The 17,272-nt window shown below is 41.5% G+C and overlaps 1 protein-coding gene across 4 annotated transcripts in view; it reads left to right on the top strand.

The window, feature by feature from the left end:
• The window catches only part of MTMR7 (myotubularin related protein 7), a 115,550-nt gene that overhangs the window by 42,249 nt on the left and 56,029 nt on the right, over positions 1 to 17,272 (top strand). Inside the window, exons 2-3 of one of the 4 annotated variants that reach the window (XM_049866936.1) lie at positions 577 to 699; positions 2,778 to 2,940. In XM_049866936.1, the coding sequence (XP_049722893.1) occupies positions 577 to 699; positions 2,778 to 2,940 (286 nt within the window). Of the gene's footprint in view, positions 1 to 576; positions 700 to 1,784; positions 2,660 to 2,777; positions 2,941 to 17,272 lie in introns of those variants that run through there. The other 3 variants (XM_049866938.1, XM_049866941.1, XM_049866940.1) reach the window with 3 other exon arrangements.

Genomic DNA, 17,272 nt, shown 5'->3' with positions numbered 1-17,272 from the left:
TAAACGAAAGGTCTGAGGCTTGATCCCAGCAGCTGCTCTGCAGAAGAAAAGACCTATAAAGATCTTTTTTAAAAAAAGAAACCTGTTGCTGTCAAGTTGATTCCAACTCATAATGACTCTAAAGGACAGGGCGGAACTGCCCTGTAGGGTTTCCAAGGAGCACCTGGTGGATTTGAACTGCTGACCTTTTGGTTAGTAGCAGTAGTTCTTAATCACTACGCCACTAGGAAGCCCTTTGGGCCAGTTCTGCTCTGTCATATGGGGTCGCTATAAGTCAGAATCGATTCGAGAGCGCACAACAACATTTAAAACTCAGACAGGTTATTCTTAAAGGACAAATTCTATAAATCTTTTGCGGTACATTTAATGGCATTTTTCAGTAATTGGTGAATTTTAAGCTTTCGATACACAGAAGCAGATTCTGAGATCTGACTAGTTTTAAGGGGATAAGTTTTGGTTTTTATTATTGGGGTATATTTTGAAGTCAACAGGAGATTATCTCCTAGCTGTTTATTTATGTTTGTGAACAGCTCTTCTGCATTTTTATAACTCTTTCCATCAAACTGATCTCTCTAGGTTGAAAACGTCCGCCTGGTAGACCGAGCATCTTCTAAAAAAGCGGTCCTAGGGACTTTGTATTTGACAGCTACTCATGTCATATTCGTGGAAAACACACCTGACACAAGAAAAGAAACGTGGGTATGTTTTCCTTATTTTTGGCTTACATGTTTTTTCTTACATTTGAAATGAAATGTTTTGATCCTTCGCTGTTTTTCTTTGTCCTCACAGTGAAACAGGTGAGCTCTGGGTGTTTCGGATTGCAGACTGGTTCTGGGATGTGAGCTTTGTCTTTTTCTGCCCACTAATCTACTCATGCCATATGTGTTACAATAACAGAAATACCACAGCGGGGGAGGGGAGGGGAGCCTTTAACAAACAGAGGTTTATTTTCCCACAGTTTAAGAGGCTAGAGGTCCCAATTCAGGGCACTGGCTCTAGGGGAAGGCTTTCTTTCTCTGTTGGCTCTGGGGGAAGTTGCTTGTCTCTTTTCAGCTCCTGCTCTCCTGTTCCTTGGCCATCTCCCTGTGGCATGGCATCTGTCTTCCCCCATTTGTGCTTCCTTTCTTCTGCTCTTCTGTATCTCGAAGGTGATAGTTGGCTTAAAACACACCCTACACTGCTATGGCCTCATTAACATAACAAAACCCTATTCTCAAGTGGGATGACATCCACAGGTACAGAGGTTAGGTTTTACAACATAGATTCTGGGGCAGAGGGGAAACAAATATCCAAGAGAGCTCTAAAAAGAGCCAGAAGAACTAAATGCTTCATGTCCCAGCTACCAAGTGGAGCTCCAGTAATATCACAATGCTACAGAAAGCAGCTACGTAAGTCCTTTTTCACCCATTCATCTGTTGATGGCCATTGGGCTGTTTCCACCTTTTGGTTATTTTGAGTAGTGCTACAGTGAAAATTGGTGTACATGTGTCTTTGTCTTTCTGCTTTCAATTCTTTTGGGTTATGTTGTATTTTTTGCCATACACTTTAGAACTGATAATTCATTGGCTCCTGTAGTGAAGGCCATTTAGTCATTTTATTATGTTCTCTCCATTTCTCTGGTAGAGGAAAAAAAGAAAAGCTAAGGAAGAGTCCAATGGGCATATGTCTGGATACTAATAACGAGACCATTACATATGGCTTACTTTATCTAGCAAACCAATCATGACATTATGACCGGAACCAGAATCCCCAAACGGTAGATTTTCACCTTTCCATATCTCGTGAACATTGTTTACATTTTTAGCAGGAGGTGGCAGCCACTGCATACCCATTGCTGTCGAGTTGATTCTGACTCACAGCAACCCTATGGGACAGGGCGGAACTGCCTCATAGGGCCCTAGGCTGTAATCTTTACAGGAGCAGATCTTCAGGTCTTTATCCTGAAGAGCGCCTGGTGGGTTTGAACTGCTGACCTTCTGGTTAGCAGCTGAGCCCTTAACCACTGTGCCACCAGGGCTCCTTAGGCACTACATAAACCAAAACTCAAACCTGTTGCCATGGGGTTGATTCCGACTCCTAGCGACCCTATAGGACAGAGTAGAACTGCCCCATAGGACTTCCAGGGAGCAGCCTGGGCTCTTAACCACTGTGCCACCAGGGCTCTTTAGGCACTACCCAGTGGGAGAAAGTTGAAAGAACGAAGTGCTGCCATTGAGGACTGCGCGAGACCTGCCTGAAACGCGAGGGAGATGTGCATCGGCATGATTTCTTTTAAAATAAACCTCTTCTGCAACCTGCCAGACCACCAACAGCTTAGAAAACAACAATCCCAAATTGCTACTGAACTTGAGCAGCCCATGAGGAATTGAGAAGCATGGTGGCCTCTCCCGGAGGAGTCATCTCTAACCTTCGTTGATTGCAAAGTTTATTTTACTGGTTTCTCATGACCTTATTTAATTTTAGCTATTTTTATTAAGTGTGTTCAACATTCAACTCCCCAAAAGTTCCCTTACCTGGATGTATACAAAAATATATGCTGAATGGTTTTCTTTTCCATAATTAGCCTGTGTATCAGAGAGCCTGGGATTGGAAGATGAAGGATACATTCAGACAGTTGATTTTTACACAAAGCATCTTGTTTCTTGCCATCTGAATGCAGGTGCTGAGGGGTAGGGAGTGTTTCTTGTCTGTTTGTGTGGCTTGGAGGTCTGTGATGCTCCTTGTTGTATTTTCCAGTTATTCGTGCTCAGTTTATCATTGTTAACTTTTGTGTCTAGATTCTTCACAGTCAGATTTCTACGATTGAAAAGCAGGCAACAACGGCTACCGGATGCCCTCTGCTCATCCGCTGCAAGGACTTCCAGATAGTACAGCTGGTCATACCACAGGAGAGAGACTGCCATGACGTGTACGTCTCTCTGATACGCCTCACGAGGCCAGGTAGGGAGGGGGCTCGGCGCGCCTGAGAAATCCACAGGTGATGCTTAAGAGCGATAGTGACTTATGTTATCCCAGTCCTTAGAGGAGACCAAGACCTGAGAATACGGTTCCTTGTCATTTAGGTTCTCTCTCTGAGTTATCTAATAGATGGGTGAGTTTCATTAATCTTAGTGTTCACTTGTTCTCGCTGGGAGTTGGAGTTCATTTTCCTTCTGGGTGAAATCACCTTACAATTATGTCCTTGGAAACCCTATGGGGCAGTTCTACTCTGTCCTATAGGGTCGCTATGAGTCAGAATTGACTCCAAGGCAACGAGTAATACTATGGTAGGAAGCCCGGATGGCACAAAAGGTTAAGCGCTGGACTACTAACCTAAAGGCTGGTATTAGAACTTAACCAGGGGGAACTTGGAAGTAAGGTCTGGCGACCTGCTTCCAAAAGGTGGCAGCCATTGAAAACCCTATGGAGCAGTTCTGCTCTGCACATATGGGGTCGCCATGAGTTGGAATGGACTTGACAGCAGCTAACAGGAACAACAATACTGTAGTAGTGGCGCCATCTTGAATGAGGCCTAAAAAAAAAAAAAAAAAAAAACTGACATATATATATATTTTTAAACTGACATATTGTTTTGTGTGGAAAACATGGTTATCTAACAGTTCTAGTGCATTCCCTCCTTATCACCACCACCATCTTGACTCTTTTGAGGTTTGGTGCCTGTTGCTTTTTTAATAGTAATATATGTTTCCTTGATATCTGGGGCCCTGGTGGCACAGTGGTTAAGAGCTTGGCTGCTAACCAAAAGGTCGGCAGTTCGAATCTACCAGGTGCTCCTTGGAAACCCTATAGGGCAGTTCTACTCTGTCCTATAGGGTTGCTATGAGTCAGAATCGACTTGACCACAGTGGGTTTTTAAGGCTGATACAATTATAATTTTGTTCGTAGCAGTGAACATTCAGGGTATGGATATGTTGAGTCTCCTAAACAAAATCTCTTTAAGAGTTGTGGGAAGAATGTTTCTTGATTTGAAAAATATGTTCTCTCTGGTACTATCTTGTTATATCCCTCATCTTGAGATATTCAGATTTATAGTGTACCGTTCAGTTCTAGGAAACCCTGGTGGCACAGTGGTTAAGAGCTACAGCTGCTCACCAAAAGGTCGGCAGTTCAAATCCACCAGGTGCTCCTTGGAAACCCTATGGGGCAGTTCTACTCTGTCCTATAGGGTTGCTACGAGTTGGAATTGACTTGATGGCAATGGGTTTGGGTTTGGTTCACTTCTGAGGAGCCCTGGGGGCACAGTGGTTAAGAACTTGGCTGCTAACCAAGCGGTCAGTGGCAGTTGGGATCTACCAGCCGCTCCTTGGAAGTACTATGAAACAGTTCTACTCTTCTATAGGGTTGCTGTGAGTCGGAATCGACTTGACAGCCACGGTTTGGTTTTGGTTTGCTTCTACAGGAGTGTTTCCTGTCTATATGTTTGTGTGAATTGTGGTGTTCTTTTGCTTAAGCAATAAAAGCACATCTAAGTTTATTGGGAGAACACAGTGAAAAGACATTCTTTATGTAAAAGTGATAGGCATGGTAAGCCTCACATATATGGCGTTAGTAAAACAAATAGGATATGTGCTGGTGGTTACTTGCCTAATGCTTTTAATTCAAGACAAGGGTTTTGATTATAAGCTTCAAGAGATTTGCTTGGGTCCTAAGTTTCCTTTAGCTAAGAGCTAAAGTTCATTTTATGGGAATAATACCAGGAACTGTCAAAATCGGACAGTTTTGACTTTTCTTTGCTCCCCTTTCAAAGCAGCTGGTGAAGGCTTTTTGTCTTGGCGTGTTGAAAAGAACCGCGTCGTAAGCCAGGAAAGCAGTTGAACTTTTTAGAGGGTGCGCTATAATTGGAACAGAAGTTCTGGGAAGATGTACATTAGGTTCATGTGGCAGAGAAGGCAGGGAGAATGGTGAGCCAGCAACTCAGCGTCACTGATTAATGTGTGTTCTGGGTAATAAATATGCTCTCGCCGGATTAATGGGATTTCGGAATAGCCCAGAGAACTGGGAGAGTGCTGAGTGGCTGGAGGAGTAGACGCAGTGGCCTGAGGGGTGCTGCCCTGAGGGCAGGGAGCACCCGGATCTCTTGGGGAGAGTCTCACGGGAGGAAAATCACTGTGTTCCCTCTGCTTTTTAAAACGTGTACTTTTCTCTTAAAGATGCAGATTTGGGAGTTAGGTATTAGATGTGGCCAGAGACCTGACTGCCTTTTGTTAAAAAAAAAAAAAAAGGAAACCATAGTCATTAATTGACTTCAGGCTGTCACCTGAGAGGATTATAGAGCCGTAATCAGCATTTTGAAACATTGGGATTAAGAAATGCCAGTTTACATAAAACATATTGCTTTAATATGTGTGGGAAAGTGAATTAGAACCCCAGCAACTTAGCATTAAAGGCAAAGCAAAAATTAGCACACAGCACAGGTTATGTATAACCTTGAAACCACGGTTTTGAACCTGAGTGGACATGGAAAAGGCAAAGTGAAGGCCAGGTACCAAAACAGTGGCTCCCAGCTGGGGCTGGAAGTGACTTAATCAGAAACACCCAAGGATCTTTTACAAAAGGCTCACACCTTCACCCGTCTTTGGGTATATCGGAATAGGGGTGGGTGAGCGTTGTGTGTGAGTGTGTGTGTGTATGAGTGTGTGTGTGTGAGTGTGTGTGTGTGAGTGTGTGTATGTGTGTGAGTGTGTGTGTGTTTATATGTGAGTGTGTGTGTATGTGTGTGAGTGTGTATGTGTGTGTGTTTGTGTGGGGTCAGTGAGGGAAGTATATTTTGAATTCTAGAATTCTGGCTGCTCACCAACACCAGTCACTATTTTCAGCTTTAACCACTGTGCCACCAGGGCTCCTTCCTTATAGCCTGAGCTAACTACAAGATCCTGTGGAGCAAACAAGAACTTTACAAAAGAAGAAATACTTGGGAGTCCATTTAAGTCAAGGCCTATGGAGGAGATATTTTCAAAGCTCTTGAGATTGTCTCTTTACTCAACTAAGATTCCTGGGACAAGGATAGGGGTTCCCGGGTGGTGCAAAAGGTTAACATGCTTGACTGCTAACCCAAAGGCTGGCAGTTTGAGTCTACCCACAGGCACCTTGGAAGAAAGGCCTGGCAATCTACTTCTGAAAAAAATCAGCCATTGAAAGCCTTTTGGCACACAGTGGTACTCTAACACACATGAAGTTAGAGCTGGAATCTAGGCAACTGGTTTATATTATGGTTTTGGGATAAAGGTAAAGTCAAATTACTAAGGAATTTGGAGAGACTTTTTGGGTCTCATATAAAAAAGTTGGGTTAGAATTTGGTCACAGACTAAAAGATTCCAATCAAAAATCATGTGGCCGAATTCAATACACCCTTTAATTCTTAGTAAAGAATAACTCAGATTAAAATAAGATTGTGACCCAAATGGAAACTCCCTGAGAAAAGTAGGGGTCTTTTAATTAGAAAATTGTATATCCTTATTGGAATTGAATCTACTTCTCTGAGAGTTCCATTTTTCCCATGTACTTTCTCTTCCCATCCCTCTAATTTGCCTCCTGCTGTTTATTTTTGTATCAATTATCATTCAGTCTTTAGTGTTTTCAGGTCCTTCAACATCGAAACTGTTTCTTTTATTTTCCCAGTTTTACTAAGTACAATTTTTTTTTAGTCCATCTTTGTCCTGATTCTTCTACATATTCATTCTGGTTTAAAAGATCTCAACGATTGATACAGTCTCACTTCCTTAATTTGTAACTTTTTACAAAGCTGGCCTAAGCCTAGCCACAGCAATGGACTCAAACATACCCCTGATCATGAAAATGGCCCAGGGCCAGCACTGCTTTGTTCCGTTTTACGTAAGGTTGCCACGACTCCGAGCCGTTGGTACAGCAACTAACAACAACAATCTAAGTTGTAGCTGTTTAAGCAGTTCTTACAGTGTTAACTTTCTTTTTAATCCAAAGTGCTAAGCTTGAGCCCAGGAGCCGGCTTCCATTAAGTGTTAGCTTCAAAAGTCAGTTTAATTCAAACACTTGTTTGTTTAAAATAGCGAAGGTGAGATAGCCTCATTATTTTATTTTAAATATGCAAAGGTGTTCAAATATGCAAAAGCCAATTATGGCTGTGTTGTCTTCTCACCTCTCGCTAGTCTTTCAGCTATATTTTAAGTCGCCTGAATTAAGAAGAGCAGCTGGAGCAGAGTCGCTTTGAGTGGCTACTTTCAGTTCCAAAAAACTTCATATTCCTGTGTCCCGATGGCTGTCGGTACCCTTTCCTTCCCATTCTGCTGGTACTGATTCGTGATTGATTCTCCTTTAGTTTTTTTTAAGTACAGTACTCATAGCAACCCTATAGGACAGAGTAGAACTGCCCTATAGGGTTTCCAAGGAGCAGCTGGTGGATTCAAACTGCCGACCTTTTGGTTAGCAGCTGAGCTCTTAGCCACTGTGCCACCAGGACTCCAAAGTACTTTTGATTTTAATATTATATTCCTTTTTGTTTCCTACCAGCTAGGCTATAATGAAAGAAAATTCCCTTGTATTTTGCCCCATATTTTTTTCCCCTGAATATTCTGCTTTCATAGCTTTCAGCCTGATACCTGGGAAACGAGCAACATGATGTTATTTTTCTTCCTACCCTAATTCCTTTGCTGTACCCATATCTTTTGTTTGACAGAATGAACACTCTTTCCTTAGCATAGGTGATAAGGGCCAAAGGCTGGGTGTCCATGCAGGTACTCTGGTAGGCTTGGTGGCTGAAAATTGAAAGAGCTTCTGCTCGATGACTTGTATTTTCTCCTCATAGTAGGAAGTGAAGTTAGAACAGAGCAAGGGAGTTGGTGGGAGTAAAAGATACTGACCCCGATTGTAGAGACACAGGCTTCCTAGCGTTAAGGAAACACAATGAACAACAGAGCTAAAATAAAATAAGTCACCCACACATCTACGGTCAACTGATTTCTGACAAGGGTGCTAAGTCCGTTCATGGGGAAAGAAGTCTCTTCCGTAAATTGTGCTGGGAAAATTGGATTTCCACATGCAGAAAAGTGAAACAGGACGCATTCCTCATACCATAGAGAAAAACAAATTCAAAATGGATTAAGGGCCTAAAATGTGCCAACTAAACCCATAAAATTCTTAGAAAAACAAGCAGGGGCAATGCTGTCAGGCCTAACTTTCAACAATGGGTTATCTAATATAATAACAAAAGCACAAACAGCAAAAGACAAAATGAATAAATGAAACCTCATAAAAATAAAAAACTTTTGTTCATCAAAAAAAGGCTTTACCAAAAAAGTGAAAAGACAAGCTACTGACGGGGAGAATATCTTCGGAAACCATGTATCTGAAAAGAATCTAATAGCCAAAATATATATAGAACTTTGACAACAACATAAAGATAAATAACCCAATCATAAAATGGAGAAAATATTTGAATAGACATTTCACCAAAGAGGATATTCAAATGGCCACCAACCACATGAAAAGATGCGCATTAGCCATCAGAGAGATACAAATGAAAACCAAAATGAAATACCATTTCACTCCCATTAGGATGGCTAAGACAAAAAACAAATTTAAAAACAGAAAATAACAAATGTTGGCAAGGATGTGAGGAAATTGGAACCCTTTCCTATTGCAGGCAAGAAAGCAAAATGGTACAGCCATTGTGGAAAACAGTGTAGTGGTTTCTCAAAAAACTAAAAATAGAATTACCATATGACCCAGCAATTCCACTCCTAGGCACATACCCAAAAGATTTGAAAGCAGAGACTCAGAGACTTGTACCCCAGTATTCATTGCAACACTAGTCATAATAGCCAAAAGGTGGACACAGACTAAATGCCCATCCACAGATGAATGGATAAACAAAATGTGGTTCATACATACAATGGAATACTACTCAGCCAGTGGGAGAAATGAAGTCTTGATACACGCTACAGTATGGATGGAGCCGGAAGACATTATGCTGAGTGAAATAAGTCAGTCACAAAAGAACAAATATTGTATGATATCACTTATATGGAAACCCTGGTGGCGTAGTGGTTAAGTGCTATGGCTGCTAACCAAAGGGTCGGCAGTTCAAATCCTACAGGTGCTCCTTGGAAACTCTACGGGGCAGTTCTACTCTGTCCTATAGAGTCGCTATGAGTCGGAATTGACTCGACGGCACTGGGTTTTATCACTTATATAAAAAGAGAAGAAAAGGAAATGTATGGAGAACAAAGTTTGTTGGTGGTTTGGGGGAGGGAGAGCTAAAAGTGATGGAAATATCACATTGATTGGGGTAGGGTTGCACAGTTGATTATTGTAATTGCTGTTAAAAAATTGTACACCTGTATAAAGATGAATTGGCAAAAGTCGTGTGACATATTTACAACAAAGACAAAGACAAAAAAAAAAAAAAAAAGTAGCTGCTGAGGCTGCCTTTGTACAAACAAACCCCTTACAAGATTTGGTTCCTTGGTTCGGAGGTTTAGGGTCATGGGCTCATGGAACATCCCAGTTAACTGGCTTAATGTGTTTAGTGCTTCTGTTCTACCTCCTAGCTCTTGTGTAGGGCCTGGGGTCCTAAAAGCTTGCAAGCAGCCATCCAAGGGACAACAGTTGGTCTCTATTCACCTGGAACAACAGAGGAAGAGGGTGGGTCAGGAATAGGAGGAGGATGCAGAATATGTGGCAAATTGCCTCCATGAACAACTGCCTCCTTTGCCACGAGACCAGAAGAGCTGGATGGTGCCTGGTTATCATTACTGAACATTTTGATCAAAGATTCCATAGAAGAATTCTCATCAAAAGGGGGGAAATGCAGAAGAGAATTTCACATTCTCGTCAACTCCAGACTTCCTGGAGCCATGAAGATGGGATGAATCCCTGAAACTGTTGCGCTGAGATAATCTTTAAACCTTAAACCAAAAATATCCCATGAAGTCTTCTTAAAACCAAACAAGTTTAGCTTACCTAGTAAAAAATGTGTGTCTTGAGCGTTATGCTCTTTTCAGAACTATCTATAGGAGTTCAAATTGACAACAACTTTGAAGATTAGATAGGAATTTTAGGGGACAGTGAATTTATGTTTATGGGGGAGGAACACTTCAGAAAAGGAGGGTGAGAATGGTTTTACAACTCCAAGAATGTAATCAATGTCATTAAATGGTACATGTAGAAGCTGTTGAATTGGTGTATGTTCTGCTGTGTATATTCTCAACAACAACAAAGTAAAAAAAATTATCTAAAAAAAAAATTTTTTTTTTAAACCAAGTTTTGGACTGAAACTACTCCTGTAGGTCACCTTTCAACTGAATAACAGATTGGCTCATAAAATAAGCAATATCACCCATGAGTGCTGTGCTCCTTTAAAAAAAAATCATCTATATGACCCAAATGGTCAACATTTACCCTAAAGCAAAGTTGAGAAGCTTGGGGAAGGGATGAGGGGCAGGGAAGCTAGATAAATGGAACTAGAACGACTGTAATGGAAATGATGAGAATGTTGACAATGTGGACAATGTATCCAGTGTCCCCTAACAATATGGATAGAAATTGTTCAATGGGAACCTAATTTACTGTGTAAACGTTCTCCAAAAACACAATAAAACATTTGAAGAAAAAATTAAAATAAGTTGAAAAAAAAGCACCTCCACACTTGAGTGGAGCTTCTGTGCCTTCTGCTTCATCCTAAACCACTGACTGGACCTGCCTAGAAACACAGCCCTAATGCTACGCACTCCTCTTTCAATGGAGTGTTTCAGAAATTGTCATTTTGCTTTCTGAATAGATAGTAAAGTGTTTAAGTATGCCTTTGTTTTGCTAGTTACGTAAGTAGATAAACAAAGTAAATACTAGAATTATTTCCAAATAACGTTTTCTGAATTAGTTTTTAAGATGAAAGTGCACCTTCAGCTCACTCGCACAGTCCAAAGGCACGATGAGTATTTGCTTCTTATCTGAGGAGCAATTCTGCCCTCCTGGAGCCCTGGTGGCTCCGTGGTTAAGAGCTTGGCTACTAACCAAAGGGTTGGCAGTTGGACTCCACCAGCCACTCCTTGGAAACCCTATGGGGCAGTTCTACTCTGTTGTATAGGGTCACTGTAATGGATTGAATTATGTCCCCCAAAATATGTGTATCAATTTGGCTAGGCCATGATTCCTAGTGTTGTGTGATTGTCCACCATTTTGCCATCTGATGTGATTTTCCACTGCATTGTAAATCCTATCTCTGTGATGTTAATGAAATGGGATTAGCAGAGTGACATGAGGACCTCATTCCACCAAGAAAGAAGCACCGGGAACATAGTGCATCCTTTGGACCCAGGGTCCCTGCACTGAGAAGCTCCTAGTTCAGGGGGAGATTGATGACAAGGACCTTCCACCAGATCCAACAGACAGAGAAAGGTTTCCTCTGGAGCTGACACCCTGAGTTTGGACTTCTAGCCTACTAGACTGTGAGAGAATAAATTTCTCTCTGTTAAAGCCATTCACTTGTGGTATTTCTGTTATAGCAGCACTAGATAACTAAGACAGTCGCTAGGAGTCGAAATGGACTCTATGAGTTGGAATGGACTCGATGGCAACAGGTTTTGTGCCCTATAGGGTCGCTATGAGTTGGAATTGACTTGACAGCAACGGGTTTGGTTTTTTGGCTTTAGTAATGGGTCATTTGAGTTGAGGCCTTCAGTGCAGCTCAGGTTGAGACCTGCAGGTCCCTAACAACAAAACACGTTTTACATTGAATGTGATGCCTCATGCATTGTGATGTGAAAAACCAGTGGAATATTTAACACGTGTGTTTTTAAAGTGGGTGAAAACCAGCTGAGGGATATGACCTTTCTAAAGCAGGCAAGTATTTTCTCTCAGTTCACACTCTGAAGACTAGAGATTTCTCTAGCCCTAGGTTTTTTTTTTTTTAACTTACTTCCCTCCTGATTGCTAAAAATTCTGCTATATATTTTGCAGAAGACAAAGGTGAGGGGAACAGAACACTTTACCATGGGAAATGTTCGGTAAAATTTATATCTATGCTGATGGGACTGTAATTTCTCATAGCATATGGTTCCCAGTGGGGGCTCCTGGGCTGGCGCTCTGGATGAGAAGCTTGCCCACCTTTACAGAACGGTGCTTTTGCTGACAAAAATGTAGGTCCCCCTACCCTCATGTAGTATTTCACTTAAATTAGGCATGGGGTATGGCTGATCGCCCTTTTCCTTAAAAATTTCTTGAAAGAAGAAATTTCATAATTTCACTGTCTCCAGACCCAAGAGTGATCTTCTTAAGCCCAGTTATAAATTTTTCTTGTGATAATTTATGTATGGAAGCCCTGGTGGTGAAGTGGTTAACAGCTCAGGCTGCTAACCAAAAGGTCATCAGTTCAAATCCACCAGCTGCTCCTTGGAAACCTGATCGGGAAGTTCTACTCTGTCCTGTAGGGTCGCTATGAGCCAGAGTCAACTCGGTGGCACAGAACAACGACAATTTATGCATAGTCTCTTTGCTTGCTCGCAGTAGAAGCATGTGCCAGCCCACAGAGAACACCACCAATAGCTCCTAGACTGTTTTCCTTTTACCACCTTTAAACTTATTTGCAAATATTTCACAGTGGGAACTTACTTTACTACTCTGTATCCATTGCTCTCCTTGCACTGAGGGGACTGGGGCTTTTTTAGAGACTCTTTCGGCATCTTAAATAAATTGCGTTTGGGGTTGACCTTACAGTATCAGAAGCCCAAGCCACAGAAGTGGTACCGAGAGATGGAAAAGATGTGTCAGCATCAAGCCAGCTGTTCCCAGAAGAAGATTCGATTTTAAATGCCATCTGCTCAATTAGCTAGATTATGAGCAAACAAACAAAAAGCAAACCCACTGACGTCAAGTTGACTCTGACTCATAGCGACCCTACAGGACAGAGCAGAACTGCCCCATAGGACTTCCAAGGCTGTCATCTTTATGGAAGCAGATCACCACATCTTTCACTTGCGGAGTGGCTGGTGTGTTCGAACCTCCAACCTTTTAGTTAGCAGCTGAGCGCTTTTACCACAGCACCACCAGGGCTCCTTCAGCTAGATTATAAGAAACAAGTTTTACTGAAAGTGTCTACTTTGTGTTTGTGTGTATGCACCTATATGTGTGTATTTCCTTACTTGTTCTAATAGCCAGTATTCTAAGGTTTGAAGTTTAGAAATATGACATCGAGAGAGACTGAAATACAATAATTTATCTCACTGACATTCCACAGTCATATTGGTTCTTATTTACAGGAAAGAGTATGCTTTTAATGAAAAATCCTGGAACTTAAGATATAACCCTTATTATCTCCTTCCATGTAGGTCAGTCATCTCAGTAGCAACCAAAACGAGTTTGAAACTGAGTTTCGATCTCAGGGTGCCTGTGTGTTACTCTAGTCTCTTTTTAACCAGTTGCCGTTGAGTTGGCTCCAACTCATGGCAACCCCATGTGTGTGTCAGAGTAGCACTGTGCTCCCTAGGGTTTCCAGTGGCTGACTTTTCAGTAGACCGACAGGCCTTACTTCCTCTGGGTGGACTCGAACCTCCAAACTTTTGGTTAGTAACTGAGCGTGTTAACTGTTTGCACCACCCAGGGCCCCAAATCCTTTACAACATCTCCAAATATACATGTTTAGGAGCATTTAAATTTTTCATGCTGAATGCCATGAGCAGACCAAGAAATAAATGGGGGAACCTAAGAAAACTGTGAGGAGAAAGAAATCTATTGGATGAAACGAGAAGATTAGGGAATGGAAGAAGGCAAGAAAAGAGACTAAACTGATCCATCTGAGGAGGTGAGAGAAGGATCTGCCTTGGAGAGCAGTACGGTAGTTAGGACCAAGGACTGTGAGCCACCCTGCCTGAATTTAAATCCACACTTCCCATTTACAGCTGTGGGACCCTGGCAACATGCCTCTCACTCTTTCCCTCCGATTTCTCTTTGTAAATGAGGGCTATGACAGTGTGTACCTTACTGGAATGTTTGGGTTAATACATTTAATTAGAACTGAAGCTGGAACATAACAAGGACTCAGTGTCAGCCACTGGCCACCGAGTGTTTGAAATGTGGCTGGTCTGAACTGAGATGTGAAATGTGCTGTGAGTGTCAAATAGACACGGCATTTCAAAGACAGTACAACACAAAATATAAAGTATTCATTAGTAAGTTTTACAATGTGTATATGTTGAAATTATCATACACCCACTCCTAACTTGGAGCCCTGGTGGTGAAGTGGTTAAGAGCTCAGCTCCTAACCAAAAGGTTGGCAGTGTATGGGGTAGCTCTACCCTGCCTTATAGGGTCACTATGTGTTGGAATTGACTCCACGGCAATGGATTTGGCTTTTTTTTGTTACTCCTAACTTATCAACATAGTTAGGTTCAAAAGACCAGGTCATTATGCAAAAATCAGCATTATGCATGAATGGAAGATGACTACATCAGATCACAAAATGGAGGATGACTACATCATTACATAACTGCCAGATTACATCATTACATAGCTGCCAAACCACTGAGAATCATGGCCCAGCCAAGTTGAGACATAACCTGAACCATCACAGCCAGCGACACTCTCACCTCCCACCTTGGCGCTCATTACTGCCAGACATACGTCACTAACGCGCAAAACAGTCAGATAGTAGATTTTTTACTATTGTTGTAAATGCAAAATATCAGATGATGAGATAGTCAATAAGTGAAGCACAGGTGTATTTTGAACATACTGAGTTAGATAAAATATATTATTAAAATTAATTTCACTATTTATATTTACTTTTCTAACGTGGCTTTAAAAGCTGCATATGTGACTTACATTATATTTCTGTTATGCTGGCCTAGATACTTTCCTCAACATAGAAAGACCAGAGCAAGGGAACAAAATCCTAGATTTTACTGCAGAGAGGTGTGTGTGTGTGTGTTGCGGGGAGGGGGAGCCCATGGGTCTGTTGGCTCTGGCCTCACATACGTAAAAGGTGATACGTATAGGCAAAGATTCCCTGATGGAATTGAAAGAAGACTTTCATCATGCATCCTTACACTTGTACCCCTTGAACAGGACTTTGTGCGTTATGAATTGATATATTTATTAATCCTATAAATATCTTATGAGCATCACAATTATGTTATATATGGTACTGTTAAAAGTTCTAATTTGTTCAATGCAAACATTGAATATATTCCACAACTTCTGAACTGTTTTGCTACTTCTTCTTTTTAATACCATTAGCATAGAAAAGTAGAAGTAGCCTGGGCCTGTGTCTACCTTTGAGAGACCTTTCCAGTTCCAAGCTTGAAATAAGTCTTTCTTCATAAGCAAATTGAAGTTTTTTTTTTTTAAATAATTTTCATTGTGCTTTAAGTGAAAGTTTACAAATCAAGTCAGTCTTTCACACAAAAACCCATTATACACCTTGCTACACACTCCCAATTCTTTCGTGGTTACGGGGGGGGGGGCAGGGTAGGAGAGGGGCATTCACTCCCTCTACTCTCTCTTTTCGTGTCCATTTCGCCAGCTTCTAACCCCCTCCACCCTCTCATCTCCCCTCCAAGCAGGAGATGCCAACATAGTCTCAAGTGTCCACGTAATCCAAGAAGCTCACTCCTCACCAGCATCCCTTTCCAACCCATTGTCCAGTCCAATCCGTGTCTGAAGAGCTGGCTTTGGGAATGGTTCCTGTCCTGGGGCAACAGAAGGTCTGGGGGCCACAACCACCAGGGTACTTCCAGTCTCAGTCAGACCATTAAGTCTGGTCTTATGAGAATTTGAGGTCTGCATCCCACTGCTGTCCTGCTCCCTCAGGGGTTCTCTGTTGTGTTCCCTGTCAGGGCAGTCATTGGTTGTAGCTGGGCACCATCTAGTTCTTCTGGTCTCAGGCTGTTGTAGTCTCTGGTTTATGCGGCCCTTTCTTTCTCTTGGGCTCGTAATTGCCCTGTGTCCTTGGTGTTTTTCATTCTCCTTTGATCCAGGTGGGTTGAGACCAATTCATGAATCTTAGATGGCTGCTTGCTAGCGTTTAAGACCCCAGATGCCACTCTTCCAAGTGGGATGCAGAATGTTTTGTTAACAGATTTTATTATGCCAATTGACTTAGATGTTCCCTGAAACCATGGTCCCCAGACCCCTGCCCCTGCTACGCTGGCCTTCGAAGCATTCAGTTTATTCAGGAAACTGCTTTTGGTTTGGTCCAATTGTGCTGACCTCCCCTGTATTGTGTGCTGTCCTTTCCTTCATGTAAAGTAGTTCTTATCTACTATCTAATTAGTGAATGTCCCTCTGCTACCCTCCCTCCCTCCCCCCTCTCGTAACCACGAAAGAATGATTTCTTCTCAGTGTAAACTATTTTTCAAATTCTTATAGTAGTGGTCTTATACAATACTTGTCCTTTTGCAACTGACTAATTTCACTCAGCATAATGCCTTCCAGGTTCCTCCATGTTATGAAATATTTCATAGATTCCTCACTGTTCTTTATCGATGTGTAGTATTCTGTTGTGTGAATATACCACAATTTATTTATCCATTCATCCGTCGATGGGCACCTTGGTTGCTTCCATCTTTTTGCTATTGTAAACAGTGCTGCAATAAACATGGGTGTGCATATATCTGTTCATGTAAAGGCTTTTATTTCTCTAGGATATATTCCAAGGAGTGGGATTGCTGGATTGTATGGTAGTTCTATTTCTAGTTTTTTAAGGCAGTGCCAAATCGATTTCCAAAGTGATTGTACCATTTGACATTCCCACCAGCAGTGTATAAGTGTTCCAATCTCTCCATAGCCTCTCCAACATTTATTCTTTTGTGTTTTTTGGATTAATGCCAGCCTTGTTGGAGTGAGATGAAATCTCATTGTAGTTTTGATCAGCATTTCTCTAATGGCTAATAATCGTGAACATTTCCTCATATATCTGTTAGCTACCTGAATGTCTTCTTTAGGGAAGTGTCTATTCATATCTTTTACCCATTTTTTAATTGGGTTATTTGTCTTTTTGCAGTTGAGTTTTTGCAGTATTATGTAGATTTTAGAGATCAGGCGCTGATCAGAAATGTTGTAGCTAAAAACTTTTTCCCAGTCTGTAGGTAGTCTTTTTACTCTTTTGGCGAAGTCTTTGGATGAGCATAGGTGTTTGATTTTTAGGAGCTCCCAGTTATCTAGTTTTTCTTCTACATTCTTTATAATGTTTTGTATACTGTTTATGCCATGTCTTAGGGCTCCTAATGTTCCTATTTTTTATTCCATGATCTTTATTGTTTTAGGTTTTATATTTAGGTCTTTGATCCATTTTGAGTCAGTTTTT

This window comes from Elephas maximus, chromosome 22 (assembly GCF_024166365.1).
Source record: "Elephas maximus indicus isolate mEleMax1 chromosome 22, mEleMax1 primary haplotype, whole genome shotgun sequence".
NCBI classification, from domain to species: domain Eukaryota; kingdom Metazoa; phylum Chordata; class Mammalia; order Proboscidea; family Elephantidae; genus Elephas; species Elephas maximus.
Note: the sequence above shows the minus strand (reverse complement) of the source record. Positions and strands in the feature narration are given on the sequence as shown.